General features: G+C 40.7%; 3 protein-coding genes across 5 annotated transcripts; 1 reads left to right on the top strand and 2 right to left on the bottom strand.

The window, feature by feature from the left end:
• The first annotated feature begins 1,919 nt into the window (after positions 1 to 1,919).
• LOC145453876 (uncharacterized) lies at positions 1,920 to 9,077 on the top strand. The gene is made up of 3 exons (XM_080331844.1): positions 1,920 to 2,767; positions 6,639 to 6,841; positions 8,484 to 9,077. Exons 1-3 carry the CDS (start codon positions 2,146 to 2,148, stop codon positions 8,583 to 8,585), a joined length of 927 nt encoding a protein of 308 aa, XP_080187970.1. The 5' UTR covers positions 1,920 to 2,145; the 3' UTR covers positions 8,586 to 9,077.
• Positions 9,078 to 9,988: 911 nt separating this feature from the next.
• Positions 9,989 to 13,393, bottom strand: LOC145453877 (uncharacterized). 3 transcript variants are annotated; one of them, XM_080331845.1, is made up of 5 exons: positions 11,983 to 12,167; positions 11,599 to 11,754; positions 11,276 to 11,425; positions 10,334 to 10,448; positions 9,989 to 10,265 (listed from the first exon to the last, which is right to left on the bottom strand). In XM_080331845.1, the coding sequence occupies exons 1-5, from the start codon at positions 12,053 to 12,055 to the stop codon at positions 10,166 to 10,168; spliced, it is 594 nt and encodes a 197-aa protein (XP_080187971.1). In that variant the 5' UTR covers positions 12,056 to 12,167; the 3' UTR covers positions 9,989 to 10,165. The 3 variants fall into 3 exon arrangements, 2 of the variants coding, with proteins under 2 accessions (XP_080187971.1, XP_080187972.1); XM_080331846.1 differs by having other exon boundaries at positions 11,276 to 11,421; positions 11,595 to 11,754; XR_013919958.1 differs by lacking the exon at positions 11,983 to 12,167 and adding an exon at positions 12,175 to 13,393 and having other exon boundaries at positions 10,241 to 10,265.
• Positions 13,394 to 13,538: 145 nt separating this feature from the next.
• LOC145453875 (dnaJ homolog subfamily B member 5-like) lies at positions 13,539 to 14,920 on the bottom strand. Its single transcript, XM_080331843.1, has 3 exons — positions 14,191 to 14,920; positions 13,974 to 14,126; positions 13,539 to 13,865 (listed from the first exon to the last, which is right to left on the bottom strand). Exons 1-3 carry the CDS (start codon positions 14,833 to 14,835, stop codon positions 13,638 to 13,640), a joined length of 1,026 nt encoding a protein of 341 aa, XP_080187969.1. The 5' UTR covers positions 14,836 to 14,920; the 3' UTR covers positions 13,539 to 13,637.
• Positions 14,921 to 15,311: the final 391 nt, after the last annotated feature.

Consider the following 15,311-nt stretch of genomic DNA (forward strand, 5'->3'; position numbering starts at 1 on the left):
TTTCGATTCGCTTTTCTTGTATTCGTCCTTCGTTGAGTCTTATTTCCCTGCACTTTGGATGCAAAGTCGCCGTAAGAACAGCGATGTAGGGTAGAGGACCCAAGATAAACCTTCGACACATATAACCTCGAATGTCATTTTGTATCGACCATTCGTAATTCATAAGCGATAGGCTACCGAAATGATATAGCATTGTCTGCGTTTTTTGCAGTTTTATTGTTGCTGTTTTTTGGTATGCATTTCGATTTGATGTGAAAAAAAGTCTCTCCAGTACTTTCATTTTATGTCCACTCGCGCATCATCTTTTAAGATCCGAATACGAGGACACTTTTCGTAAGTTGCAAAAGAGACATGGAAATCGGGACTTTATCCAGATACCAGTGTTGGGATCAAGTCACTACCTTCGAGTCACGAGTCATTTCGAGTCATTGCAGATTTTGACTCGAGTCAAGTCAATCGATTTTCGAAGGTGACTCGAGTCAAGTCAAGTCACTCGATTTTTCGAGGTGACTCGAGTCAAGTCGAGTCAAGTCAAGTCAAGTCACGAGTCAAGTCACAATTCAAGTCATGTTGCCTTTTCCAAGTATGAGGCATTCTTACATCATTGCATTTTGCTGGCTGTCTGAAACACAGACTGAGTGGTCATTGATTCTGGACCTATGAACGAATATAGAGTTAAATATAAACTCAAGAAGGCGGTTTATCGCTCACATATATACGTATAAATGCTAAACTACGTGAGTAATTGCATAGCCTCGGATTATAGTTACCAGCTTAAATAGAGAATAGAGAAACAAATTGATAAGATGCGATACATTACCCAGTACCGATTTACAAACTGACATGATACAATTCTAGCCTGCGCCAATGGTTTGAGGACTATATAAACTATATTGGAATTCAATTTCAATAAAACAAGAGGTTTGGTCAAGATAAGAACAGAGAACAGAAATTCACATTTTGCTATTAGATTACTGTACTACACTAGTTTACGACAGCGATGACTTCATTTGCGGTCAATTAATTTGTGAGATAACAATGGAGGCTCAGTAAAAACGCACGATCATTGAATGATTGGTCGTTCTCATGGGTTACACCAGCGTTTCGCGTACAATCCGAACATATGCAAGACACAATGATTTTTATCGACATCGATTGCTTGATGACTCGAAATTGACTCGTAAATTTTGCTCCGAGTCACGAGTCAATCCACATTTTTGATACGCCGAGTCAAGTCAAGTCAAGTCATTTTAGCAAAGTGACTCGAGTCAAGTCAAGTCATACGAAAAAGGTGACTCGAGTCTGACTCGAGTCAAGTCATGACTCGAGTCATCCCAACACTGCCAGATACTGCTGATCGACCAGTAGGTTATTGACTAAAAAGGTCAAATTATTACCGCGTGGATGTCTTAAATCCGAATTCGCACTGACACTTTCCGTTGCGTGAACCGCAGCGGCAGTTCTAGAAAAAGCAAGTCGAGAAAAAAATTAATATAGTTAGGCTACATGCCGAATTTCTTACATCCGACTTAGATACATGTGATTTCAATGCATTATGAATTGCATTAAAACTGCAAAACGCACTTAAAATAAACTATTTTATGGCCATTCATTGCATACGGATGCAGGTAGATGCCTAGCTAAGCATATTTTCCATCAAGGCCGCACATTTAGTGGCGACGTCACACAGAAAAACAAATAAATAAATCCAACCCATTGGTACTCAATATAGTTTAATATATAAAAGGTAGAGGACCGGCCTGTTTTATGTCGCCGAATGACTATGGAATGCGTGAACCTGCCTATAGTCACAGTTAGTGACATTAATGAATTCCTCAATATACATCACAGACCGATAAATTCGCCACGAAAAACTTACCCCTTATAAAGGGATATGAGGATTAGCCGGTGCAATGTAATCGCACCCTCGCTTGTACCGTAATTATACAGTCTGGTTAAAGGAAAGTCAATAACATGATAAGAGATGATGATCAAGTGATTCCAATAGTGAGCTTAGAAAAAAGGCAACCAGGTTACAGCGTGTGGGCGCATATATATACAAATACATCTACGCGATTTAACCATTGCAAGAGATAATCTTATTTACACATTGCGAAAGAAGTAAAATACATCCGAATACTTCTGATGTCGGATCAAAGAAAAGAGAGACACAGTCAAACGGTCGCTGAAATGGAAGAAGTTGATGGAATTACTACAAGCTCTTCCCGGCGACCATTTTTGATAGAGAATATTTTGACTCAAACCCACAAAGAAAACCAAGATTGTGGAAAAGTAACAAATGAAGATCAACGCGTTGAAGGATCATTGAAATCTGGAGAAATGGCAACTGTTGGAAAACATACTTTACAATCTGATGCCGAAAATTTTCAGAATATTGTTCCTCCTTCCATTTATGACTATCTACCGTTTACCGGGCTGCTGACGCCTACCCCTGATGCCGTTGCGGCTTGGACATCATGCGTAAAGGCGATTAATTCTGGCATTGCCCCATACGGAAGAAGGGAGCACCAATCATTCTTACTACCTCAACAAAATATGGTTCAGAGTACGGCACCTTGTATACAAAATACTTCCTTATCGGCATTCAGAGGCTTGAATACAATACGCTCATCCATGGGATATCCAACACACATCAATGTCTCTGCGCCTGGATACCCGGCAGAACAAAGTCAAATCAATCGAATTTCGTACGGATACCCGGCATTCGCGATTCCACAGAATAGTGGTGTAGCAAGGAATATTGCAAGTAAGGATATACTATTTCTTCAGTTCATTGCGGGTTCGAATTATTGCAATCAAGAAAAAGAAAGTCCTATCTATGAATTAGTAAGCTTGCAGCGCAATCACTAACAGAGTACCACAACCCGGGCCTCGCTCATAACACATAAACATAAATAACACATATTGAGATAAATCATAACAGCAACTGCAATAAATACAATGTGGCCACGACAGCTGGTGATCTGAGATTCAGAGAAACAGTCATGCTAAACTACAACAATAACATATTCTATGCGCGTTACCCACGATAATACTAAATATTGGGTGGCATCAGAGGTGGCTTTTGGGGTGGGCGAGGTGGGCGATCGCCCCCTCCCCTCTTTGGTCAATCATCAAATATCTGCATTTGTTAGAAAAGTCCCATATACCGATAATCATCAAGTCTCTGCATGTGGTAGAGGTACTTAGTTTTGATGCAGTCTATCCTTGCAACCATGCAATAATAGATACGGCCCAATCCAGCGCCTGGCTCAAATCTTGACGTGGTGCGCTGGCTCATTACTAATGTCAGCCGATAGCTTCCTAGATTAGTGTGGGTCTATTTAGCCTGCAGCATTTGTATCGCTATTCTATTATTTCACGCTACATGCCATACATCTTCAACTTGAAGGCATGAGCTATTTAATTAACTGGTTCACTTCTTTTATATTTCGACAATGTATGATAAAAGAAGACTCGGGAGCTAGAGCAATTCAACATTCCGGCCTGCCTCAAAGCCCTGTTATATAGGCTTACCATACGTCCTCTTTTAAGAGGATTTGTCCTCTTTTTTGACTTTTTTGAAAGTGTCCTCGGAGGACGCCCTTTTGTCCTCTTTTTTAGGATTTAGAGCAGATTTAGAGCAAATTGCGAGTGATATGCCACATATTAGCACAGACGTGAAGCTCCGACGGGTGAAAAACGGTGATTTTAGCTCTGAGCGAAAAGATGACCTTTTTTTTCTTTTTTCTTTTTTTCTTTTTTTTTTTTAGTCATCCATCTGGCGATGTAGGGAGAAAAACGGTATTTTGAGTTCTGAGCGGAAGAGATGACCTTTTTTTTTTTTTTTTTTTTCTTTAGTTAACCAGTCACAAAGTGGGAAAAATTAACCGGTGTTTGAGAATTCTACTCCGATTTTGAAAGTTGGAAATTTATGAAAAAGTGTCCTCTTTTTAGATTTCCAAAATATGGTAAGCCTACTGTTATACTGTCATATACACATCACGTAATCCCGTTTCATATGGCACACTAATATTAAGTTGATAATTCTAAATTCGGTATACACAGATAGCATATTAAAACAAACTTCATCTATTCAAATCTGAAAATCAGAGATAACTGTGGTTGTCTAGGTCTTATCCGATGCACAATAATAATTTCAAGTCAGCACTACATAGGCACTGGGCAGATACTTTCCATAAATTTCCTCAAGACGGCCTTGTGGAATAGACGGGACCATGCAGGATCGGGAATTTACCACTGGTGAAATGTAGGCTCTATTCTTCAGGCCTCTCATTATCGCGACAACATACTGGACGCGGTTTCGGTAAAACGCTGATATGGTCTTATATATAAGATTGACGATATTATATCAAAATATCGATGTTGTGTTATCTTAAAACACCCAATTCTCAGCTATCATCATTCAATTGTCAAGAGCCATGTGAGAATGGCCATATGAGATCCCATATCCTACCTTGCAGAATAAATTTAATTGTCAAATTGCCAATAGCTTACTAACAAAAACATATGTTTAGAGAGGTTTTGTGGGGGTTTGTGAAAGAAAGTTTTTTTTTTCTAATGTATCCCCAAAACAGAATTGGAACCTCGTCGCGGAATCCATTTTTCCTGTGATATACATAATCACTTTTCCAGAATAACTTCAAGATGAGCTGCATGACTAGTCTAGCTGTGATATGATGATTAAAAATTATGTTTCTAAATTTTGGCGTCACATGATGCCATCATACCAAAACTTGTCATCGGAAGCGTCACGCGTTTAACTTACATTTTCCGCCATACTTATCTTTGTGGAAATGGATTTTCAAGACACGGCCACGTATTTCAAGAAATGCCCCCGCAGAAGTCGATCTGAAATAATAAAAGTCTACCCAATTTCTACATATAGTATGATGGTATTTTGAAGAAAGTTCATTTTGTTGCTGTTCTCCACTATAGCCCATTGTTGATATCATCTGTGTAAGAGAGATGACGGTTGTAAGATAATTGAGCAAAATTTCAGCTAAAACTTGAGGGGTCCATGGGAGTCCGTGACTGTCCAAAAGGAGTCCGCGAAGACAAAAAGGTTACGAACCCCTGATCTAGAACTTACTATATAGGCCTGGGTTGACCAAGAATAATCGCAATGCTTCTCAGGATCATCACCAAATATTTTCAACATTGAACTTTATTATCTTTACACATTTCTATGAGGAAGTGTTTTTCTCTTTGGATTGTTGACTTTATGACCTCATGTCACGATGATGTCACCTATGGTCTAAATTTTAGTTCAGTGTTAGTTTCAACATGAAGCAAATATATTCTTAAGCACGCTGTCTTCTGTTGAGTGACACCAAAAAGTAACACGCAGCGGGAAACTTTCCTCGCCTAATAAAAACCGCATCTCCAAGGACAAGCTTGTGTATTGACTCAGATGATCGAAAAGCAATTTGTAATGCTAATGAAGCGTGGGTCCTACGCAAATCGCCTGCACGAAAGGCACAATATGCTCAGGGAAATGTAAAGGACAATTCGCACTGATGCATGTAATTACCTCCCATAGCCAGTATTATTATTCAACGAAAGACTCATCGCTATGAGAATTACCACTAATTGACATAAAGAAATGATTTGTTAACATCGTAGATGCTAGTCTCATATCCTATTAGTGGAATTATTCTACTTCAATGAATGATCATAGCATGTTCTGGAGTAGATAGCTCATTAAACTAAGCCTATTTTAGTGCTTGAGATGTGTTGATGTCAACACGGCATCGAAATGCGAATAATACCTTAATAACTATTATTAGGAAGATTTCTCTCGAAAGCTGACACTTATGCACAATGTATGACGTACAATCCATCAGTTCAGATTAGTTTAGGCATCCCGCAGACACGTGTAGGTCATAGGGTTTGTGTACAGTTTACATACATGCTACACATACATATCGCCGACGTTACAGCAGAGCATGTAGGCCTACTTAATATAAATTTGCTTCATAAGAAATGTATACAATTTTCAAATCGCCTCGGTTTTGGCAGTGTCTTGGCTATTGCGCATCAAGGCAATATGCCCATTAATTCATCTGAGTCTCCATCGACGGAATGAAGTTTCCATCACCGAAGTCGTTTCAGCTGGTGAGGAATAGTGATATTGGGCATAGGCGAATTGCTTATTTTGAAACAATAACGCCAATATATTTCAAAACTGAAATCAATTTCAGCATTTCGAAATGCTCCACTCGCGGGTCGCAAAATATGACCTGGCGGGCCACGTGTTGGTGACCCCCTCTAAACGAACCTATAGGTAGGGTGGACTAAAAATCTACGGGTCGTATCCAAAAGATAATTTTGCGCTTCTTCACCAGGGCTAAGACTCATCAAGGCAACCCAGCGTGTATTCGCAAGATGAAAGATCAGATATTCGTCAAATAAATTATTTAGGATTTTTAAAACTTCATTCCAGTCGATTATATCATTTCGGCGTTATCGGTCAGTTTCGCTATTTGGTAAGTTAACGTAAACGCCATCACCTCAATCTCACCATGACTGTGACATTTTAAAAACTACTGTGATACAGGAAGACGTCACTGATTTACAAGATGCGATCTTAACCGTATCCATAAACTCCTTTACAGCGCAGCCAATGTACCTGACGCCGACCGAGGCTTTCCACAACAGCCAACTGGTGTCGACGAGTTACTCCAAGAAAAGAAAAGCGCGGACTGTCTTTAAAGAGGACCAACTGCGCTTTCTCGAAGATAAATTTCGCACGAAGAGATACCTGTCCAACGTCGAAAGGGAAGAGATCGCAAAATTATTGAATTTGGACGATACAAAGGTATATCTATAAATGACGTATTCATTCTGACATGTAATTGTAATCGATGTATGTACATGTACATTGTAGTATAGCTTACGACTACGGCAATAACGTATTATGGACCTTATCCGTTATGAGTTTTGATTGCAGTATTACAACTATCCCCTGGTGCTAAGGTGTATACCAAGCTGAACGATAGTGTGACGTATTCGACATGACATAGGGACGCATTTATGGTGTGCACCAGTTCGCCTCAGATATTATTCTGTAGAGGAGGTCAAGTAGAAGTAGAGGTAAGGACGTATATTTATACTCTCAATTACAAGTAGAAGTAGCGATTTCCATGACATTCGAAAATACTTAAGTAGAAATAGAAAATGAAAGATTTGAAAAGTAGTTTTGGTCGAGGTGTCGCATTCTTTAGTAAAAAATGTAATAAGCGTAAAATTACTGATGACTCCACCAATACAATAATTTTCCGGAAATTTATAGGGCCTATTTGACTACCATGATACAGGGCTTTATCGCCCAAGTGATATGACAATTTCCCTTACAAGACTACTACAAACCGATCACAAAACCAATTTGTACTTTACTAAAGCCGAAGTGCAAAAAGTAAGAAGGTAGTATAGGTAAAACCTGCTCGAGTATACTCTGATAAAGAAGAGGTACTTCATTTCTAACCAGCTCTGACGAAATCAAGACACCTCTTGGCACATGGCCTGTTTAAAATATGTTTTGAATTGTTGTTGTTCTTTAGCCGTGACGTCACTTAACTTTAATTGTGAATTGGCAGTGGATTGAACATTGTTACATGGCTCCTTAAAAATTACTATTGAAAATATAGGGTCAATATGCTATCGAAAAGGTTTCCAGCCCTGTCTTGAACGGATCAAACAATATCGTTGATCAGGACTACATCGTCATGTAGCAATTTTAAGGTCCGCGGTCATAATCATCATCAGAACATATATTCCGTTTCAGTGATATACAACTAACTGCATGCTACAACTGTTGCGTCTACGACGATTTCGCGGTGCCCACCATATTTCATATCGTATGCGTCGATTATATCTAGCGCAAGTCTCCTAAGGTCTCCTCCAAGTCTCCTCTCCTGCATTTCATGACAGTATTTGCACAATTATGAGCAATTACAGAACGTTTGAAAAAAACATATTTTTCAAACGGCAGTTGTTTAAAACATTGTTTAAAAGATGTTTCAAGCAAAGTGTTTTAAAACAACCTATGTTTTAAATGCAGTCCCGGGTACAGCATGCAACTTGAACCAAAACATAAAAGCATACATATCACATAGCTTACAGTTAACCGCGATTTAACGTGTTTTGACGATACTAAATGAAAAACCATATGTATAAATTATATGACCAATTGACCACACATGACCAAACTCAAACATCGCCGCAAATCCTGGATGAAAATTTGGTAGGATATAGTATGGAAAAGTTCAGTGTGAACAAGAAATTAGTTCGAGCTCGAAGTCCCGCATGTTATCCAACTTAGTACCAATCTATAATAAAATTTAACTCCGAATCGGTCTTTGGTCACATCCCCGAAATATACGGTAGTGGTTAGCCACAACGTAATTGCTCTCACTGCATGTTTACAGTATTTACATGTCCCTCTCCTGCTTATATTTCAGGTGAAAACATGGTTTCAGAACAGAAGGATGAAATTGAAAAAGGAAACGATAGCGAATGCACCACGACTGACTGCCAAAGGATCCTCATTTCCATCAACATAACTAAATTAGTAAATTTGATGTAGGCCTTTGATACGATGACTCGTCGTAGATCGAGTCAATCAGGACATCGGCTAAGATCCTGACTATGTCAGGTCAACCCGTATTTAAGAAGTTTGATTTATAGACAGCTTGCATCGTACCGAAAGTTCAAAGGATATCACAACCTAGTTGAGTTTAGACAAAAGTCGCGATTGGCGCGTACGAGCAGTGGCATGTACACAGCGGGAAAGAAGGTTCAAACTTATGAAATGTTGGATATTTCGACGTCCGTGTTGAAAATATTTTTCCTCAAGAAATTTCCATTCTTGATATGCCCCTGCGCCCCATGCACTGCGTACGAGCGATACCGCTCCTTAAGGATCAATAGGAAATGCTTTTCAAACTCAACTTCGATATCAAAGTTAATGTAATTGTCGTTATAATCATGCTATTGAATTCTACGAGATGGGTGGCCGAACGCAATCATAGCAAACAAAATATATGCGACTTCTGCAGCCGATTTCGTTGTAGTTGATATATTCGCACGTCATCACTTATATTTTCGCAGTTCATGCAGGAAATCCGTTCAGATATACAATTCGCATAGCCCATACGGTTTCGAGAAGCATCCTTGACCGTTTTATGGGCGTCAACCAAATAGGGTTATCTGAGTGGATTCTACTATCGTGACATATTGGCCCGCACGGAATTTGCTGTATGGCGCATCTATGTATGTATTAGTGGTCACAACACAGTGGAGCTTATCGCCTTTTTAGGCCTTGTGCTCCACGACATGAATTTCATAATATTAATTGGTCTTTGCTTTTGTATTCTTGGGAACATCCTTCAATCTCTCTCGCAGTCATTCTTCATTCTCTCTCGCTGCCACGCTTCCCCGTCCTGGTCTCTGCTGCAGACTTGTAGCACGGCTCACTTTCAGTCTGGGCTTTTCAATGCACTACCGTAGTAGTGAGGTCGGCGACGAGGAGCCCAGATTTACCTCCGACACGTAGACGTTGGTCAGAACCGGGATTCGAACCAACGTCCATTGGTATCGTGACTGCAACTGCAATGTTTAACCAACTGCATGTGAGTGCACTCCACCTAGGTTAAAGCAATATCATATCACTTAAGCCATTGAATAACGAACTATAAAAACGAGGACTGAATATTTGCGCATTTGAGCAGCGTTTATTGTGAAACGATTCGTGAGATGTAGGGCTAATACATCTTCGCTATTAGTTGCGTCACACTCACGAAAATACGTCATGTCCTGGACGACAACATAATGCTTCTATTCGACACGGTAAAGCGGTTCTTTCTCGATGCGTCCTCGGGGAGAGTATATTAGCAATCCGTAACAACTTCGATGTCTTACTCCACAAATGGGATATAGGAGTAGTACCCGCAATAATATGCGTAACAATCGTATAGGCATTTATATTTTCATTCGCTCATGACACGCAAATGCGATGCGATAAATAATCAAGACACAATGCAATATAGCGAACAGATAGGAGGATATTGAACGGCTGTCTGCTTTAATGTGGCACGTTTTACTTCCATAAATCACGATCCACGTCAGCACAGGAAATGGACCGTCAGGACAGCAAATACCGCGGAAACGGCTTCGGGTAGAAGCACCGCGGTTTGGCGAGCCCAATCTTCACCCAACAGCATCGGAATCTCGTACACTGTTCCCTGAAAGATTTAAATCGCGCTTCAAGTAGTATACCGCGAGAATTTCGAGGGTTGCTTAACGTTCTTACTGATCTACGTCATTGGGCCCGCACTGTCGCCGGTTGAACGGATCGACGCTTCTGCAGCTCATGTACGTTTGATAATTCCGCTTGTGAGAGAAGCCACTGTAGCCGATCACATCGACTGCAAACACGATAGCGATTTAGGACGATAATTAACAACCGTATCCAGCCAGCTTTGCTATCAATAGTCTCCACGCCAATAACGACCGGAGACTGGGTGAATTTTTAGCGGCGTACATGGGTTTTGCAGGGAAGTGGAAGAGTGGTGGGCAAGGTCGGGTCTGATTCACAATACTACTCGAAGTCGTTTGACACCTTCCCGTCTTTTCATTTTATCGCAAACTTGTGATGTTTTGTATTGATAAATATTCTAAATATGGAATACTTCCTCGCCCAAAACCGCAGTGCACAAAAATAGAGCATATATTAACGATACCTATAGTCAAGTCCGGCGACCGTTAAAGCTCTGAATATATCCATAACGTACAATCCAATATGGCCGCGAACGTTCGATTTCTGTATTCCAAACACTGCTATATAGGTCATTGCTTCTAATATGATGACGTCAACGATGTTTGTACCGTCACGATGTTATTTATGATGACGTTTGCGATTACATATTAATGAATAATATTACCCTAAATATGGCTACATAAGCATCGGCATTAAAGCACTAAACAGGTACGCAACAACAGGGAACTGTGGGAGGTGTACTACATGACCATTATGGGGGTGGCATCTGCGATCGGGCGGTATTTCGGTGGGAAAAATCACTGCGCGGTTCATGGTGACCAAAATTTGGCACCATTTACCGCGAATTACATCGCCCGACTTGGGTGAACTATAGCCGCCAAGGGACCGCTGTATGTGTGGCAGAACCAAATTTATAATTTAATGGAAAAATGATGCCAAGGGTGGAGGAATTCCGTATTAACCATTGACCTTTACCTTTCCTTCGGAAACATGGAGTAACAGATTCGGTATCTTCATAGCAACAGCCGTATATTTCACAAATTTGCTTGGAGACCGGAAAAGTACTCTCGAAGCAGGCTTCCCTATCGTTAGGTAAAACTTGACACTCCGGATGCGGACATCTTCCTACATTGATGCATAAAAATTGAGGATACCAATTAACTCAGATATCATTAATGTATGAATTTTAAATACAATCATTACGCCAGACAAGATACAATATGGCGAGGTTTGTCTCCACGCAATACTTAATGCGTACACTCAGAAATAGTGATTATAATATATATACTACGACTTGCCTTCAGTGATCGGAATAGGATAAAAGCACCAGATATTCCCATAAATAGAGTTGTCAAAGCAACAGCCTCGCTGAAGGCACGCATCCCTGTTGTTTTCTTTGTAGGAACAATCAACTCGCCTTTCCGAGCTAATTGCACATTGGTACGGAGTGCATTCTAAAACAGTGATTGCGCACAGAATCAATTGCGCTCATTTCAACACTAAATCGATTTTGCGCATCCAGTGTGGAGTGTCTAAGACTTAAAGTCAACCACAATGTTACTGTCATTGTTAACAGATACTCTTTAACTGTTCCCCCCTTCACAATTGACGCGAAAAGGCTACCCACAAATAAATATAGCTCATGAACTAACAAATGTGAAGATACGGATAATCGGACATACCTGGCGATAAAAATGCACAAGAACTGCGTAATAACACCAAGAACAATACAATCGATCTCACTAGGAAACCCATGGTGAGTAACGAATCAAACTCTTCTAACAGTCATCATATACGTCCGATCTCTGTATTAGAGTATTGATTACGAAAATTGGAAGTACGCCCGCAGCAGCGTGGCACGTAAGATTACTCACCTTCACCCTCGGTGTGTCTTTCCGAACGTCGTTACGAACTACATCGATGTCGTAAATGTCAACATGATTATAGTTAGGATCAGTCGCTGAAAGTGAAATGGCAGTAAAATACCGATTCGGAATCCGGTTTTGTTGTCGCATGATCGAACGCCTGCGACTAGGGTTGCATTTAAAACAAACGGTGTTTTAAAACACTTTGTCTAAAAAATAAAACATGTTTTAAACAAACGCCATTAAAAAAATGTGTTTTTTTAAGTTGTAAAATTATCCCATAATTGTGTAAATACTTTCCAAAAACATGTTACATGACCGTGCGGACAATTACCACCCGATATATAGCCGACGTAAATCGATATGGGATGGTAGGAACCGTGAAAATAGTCGGTTCAACATTAATAATACAGATGTTTCCTCAAAGGAGCTATATTTACCCTATATTTTCAATTGTCAATATGAATCCACTATGACGTCACAATTAATATTGGTGACGTCATGGCTTTAGAAAAAAACAAATAAAACGATAAGAAACATGTTTTAAATTAGGGCCTCGTTTTAAACATGTTTGTTTTATATTGATTTTTGTTTTAAAGGCAACCCTACATGCGACAACGCCTGATAGCGAAGGCGCTATCGGAATAGCGTTACGATTAAACGCGGGCAGTTTTAATTGTTACAGAAGTTAAATTTAGATGCCTCTTTGGAAGCTGGTGGCATTCTTCGTCAGGATCACAGCAATAATCGAAATGATTTTGAAGTGGCAATATAGGTTCGCTCAACAAAGGCCTACGATATATAGCCATAGCCCAACTAAAGTTTCTTAAAAACGTGGACATTTTATGAAGGGATTGCACAATCACTGCACGAGGATGACGAAGTCTGCTGAGGAACTGGAATTGAGAGCGAGACGTACAACATCGGTAAAGTTCCAGCAACTTCGATAAAGGAAGGCGACACGCCTTCGCGAAAAGCGATAAGCCTCCGCCGTTCTGGCAGTTAGTTACCTTCCTACCAGTGGATCTTGCGGCAATACGCAAATGCCAGAGCGACTTACCGCGAAACAGCTGCTGCAGTCTGCAATCTATCTTGCGTCATATCACTACAATCAGCTGATATCAATGTCACTAGCTTCGCCAGAGTTGATCAACGGCAAGGCATGTTCACCAGACTGCATGAACATCGTGATGTCATGTTATCTGCCTGCGAATGGTTAACGTATTTTCTTCCCTTTATATTTATAACCTAAATTCATTTTGGCCGCTCAAATGTCGTTGGTGGCACTGACCGCCCCACGTAAGGCGTATGTGAACCGACACGCTATGTAGAGACGTAATTTTCTGTTCGCTTGTACCACTTTACTACGTACATCAAAATATAAAGAACTTTATTGCGCAAGTACCACAAAAAATAGTATATTAAATCATCAGTGACGCGAAGTAATTGAAGAAAAATGTTCAGTGTAAGTATCAAGGTAGCGTTTCTTTTAGCGTCGTGCGCTGCCGCGAGCTTAAGTCTGGAAATTTGATGAGATATTTCACGATGAGGTTCCCCCGCTTGTGCGGCTGTTTAGGAAACGGCAGTCCCTCGTCAGCAAAAACTTTCGTCGAGTCCGGCTTTATGACTTCGGAAGAATGAAGGGTAACCGTGCGGCCCGGGTCCAGCGTCGGTATCCGCAATACACAGCCCGTTAACGCCTTCAAATGAAACAAAGAAAACATTAGTATATTTCCATGACTGTTATTCATGCTGCAAGCACAGTGTTGTTATAGGGAAACAAGCACGTTCCGGTCATCGATACATACCTCTTTTAACGTTATGGACTTGTGGTAGATTATATTGCTCCCGTCTCGAGAGAATGTCGAGTGTGGCTGATCTTTCAAAGTGAATACGATATCGGCGGGTATCACACCAGGCCTTTCGTCACCTTCTTTTGGAAACGTAATTTTCGTACCTTCCTGCAAGCAAAAGCGACAAGTTTAACAACAAAGTTTAGGATAAATGAGTGCCAAATCTTTTTACCTTCCAACCTTTCTTTATGTTGATCGATAAAATCTTCTCCTCTCGGTGAGTGGATCTTCCATCCGGGTTGAGCTTGTCCCTCGTAATTTTTATTCTCTTGGTACACCCCTTCGCAATATCTTCCAAAGACACCTTCAATTCACGCATTATTGCTTTGTCCTGTTGCGGTGTTTTTGAGAAACCCATCGGGGAGGACCGATTGTGGGTGGTGAACACTTTCGTGTTCCCTCCACCGAAATGTCTAAAATCAGGCCCGAACGGACCGTCGCTGTCTTCTCCTTCCATGAACATGTCGAATTTCGCAAAAGGATTTGATCCGCCAAAAAAGGCTTCAAAGGTGGCTCGCGGGTCAACGTTGTGCGTGAAAGTGTAATTGTGTCCGCCTCCAAAATCGCCGCTTTCCGATGCCCCTCCGTTGAGACCATCGAATCCATGTAGGTCATAAGACCTGCGTTTCTTTTCATCGCTTAATACTTCGTACGCTTCGGCTATCTGTTTGAATTTCTCTTCGGCATCGGGTGACTTGTTCTTGTCGGGATGGTATTTCAAAGCTAGCTTTCTGTAAGCTTTCTTGACCTGGTCTTCGGTGACATTCTTGCTAATTCCGAGTACTTCGTAATAGTCCATTTTAGTTTGCGACTTCATCGTGTGCTGGCAGCTGCGGATATCGGCGTCGCTTTTACCACGTCTATGCGTTAGCTACACATCCGTTCGAACTGACCTCAACGCCCGCACGATAGTAATATACTTACTCGCAGAACATTCCAGATCTGCCCAGCGTTGTCATGCGTTCTCTCGTCATCGCTCGAGAATTCTCTCGTTTTCTGTGTCCGAGAGAAGGAAAAGAACAGCTGGGCTTTCAAAGTTATTGCCGCGTGCTACGCAACATGTAATAAATGGAAGAGCCGCTGAAATCATGGTTAATCCGTACGAGTGCCTGTCTGTACATAGTTCACTTTGTGAAAAATTCCAAAAGAAATATTGGTTGAGTTGTCGTCGTGATAAGCGATTAATATCCACGAATTTTGAAGATTTCCGGACCCGTTCTTTGCACGTCTCCATTATCCGTATCATTGGTGGTCACTCGCCAGCAAGATGCATAATAATTCGATAACGCAACA

This window comes from Botryllus schlosseri, chromosome 13 (genome assembly GCF_051294905.1).
Source record: "Botryllus schlosseri isolate E-star chromosome 13, Bs_hap1, whole genome shotgun sequence".
Lineage (NCBI taxonomy): Eukaryota > Metazoa > Chordata > Ascidiacea > Stolidobranchia > Styelidae > Botryllus > Botryllus schlosseri.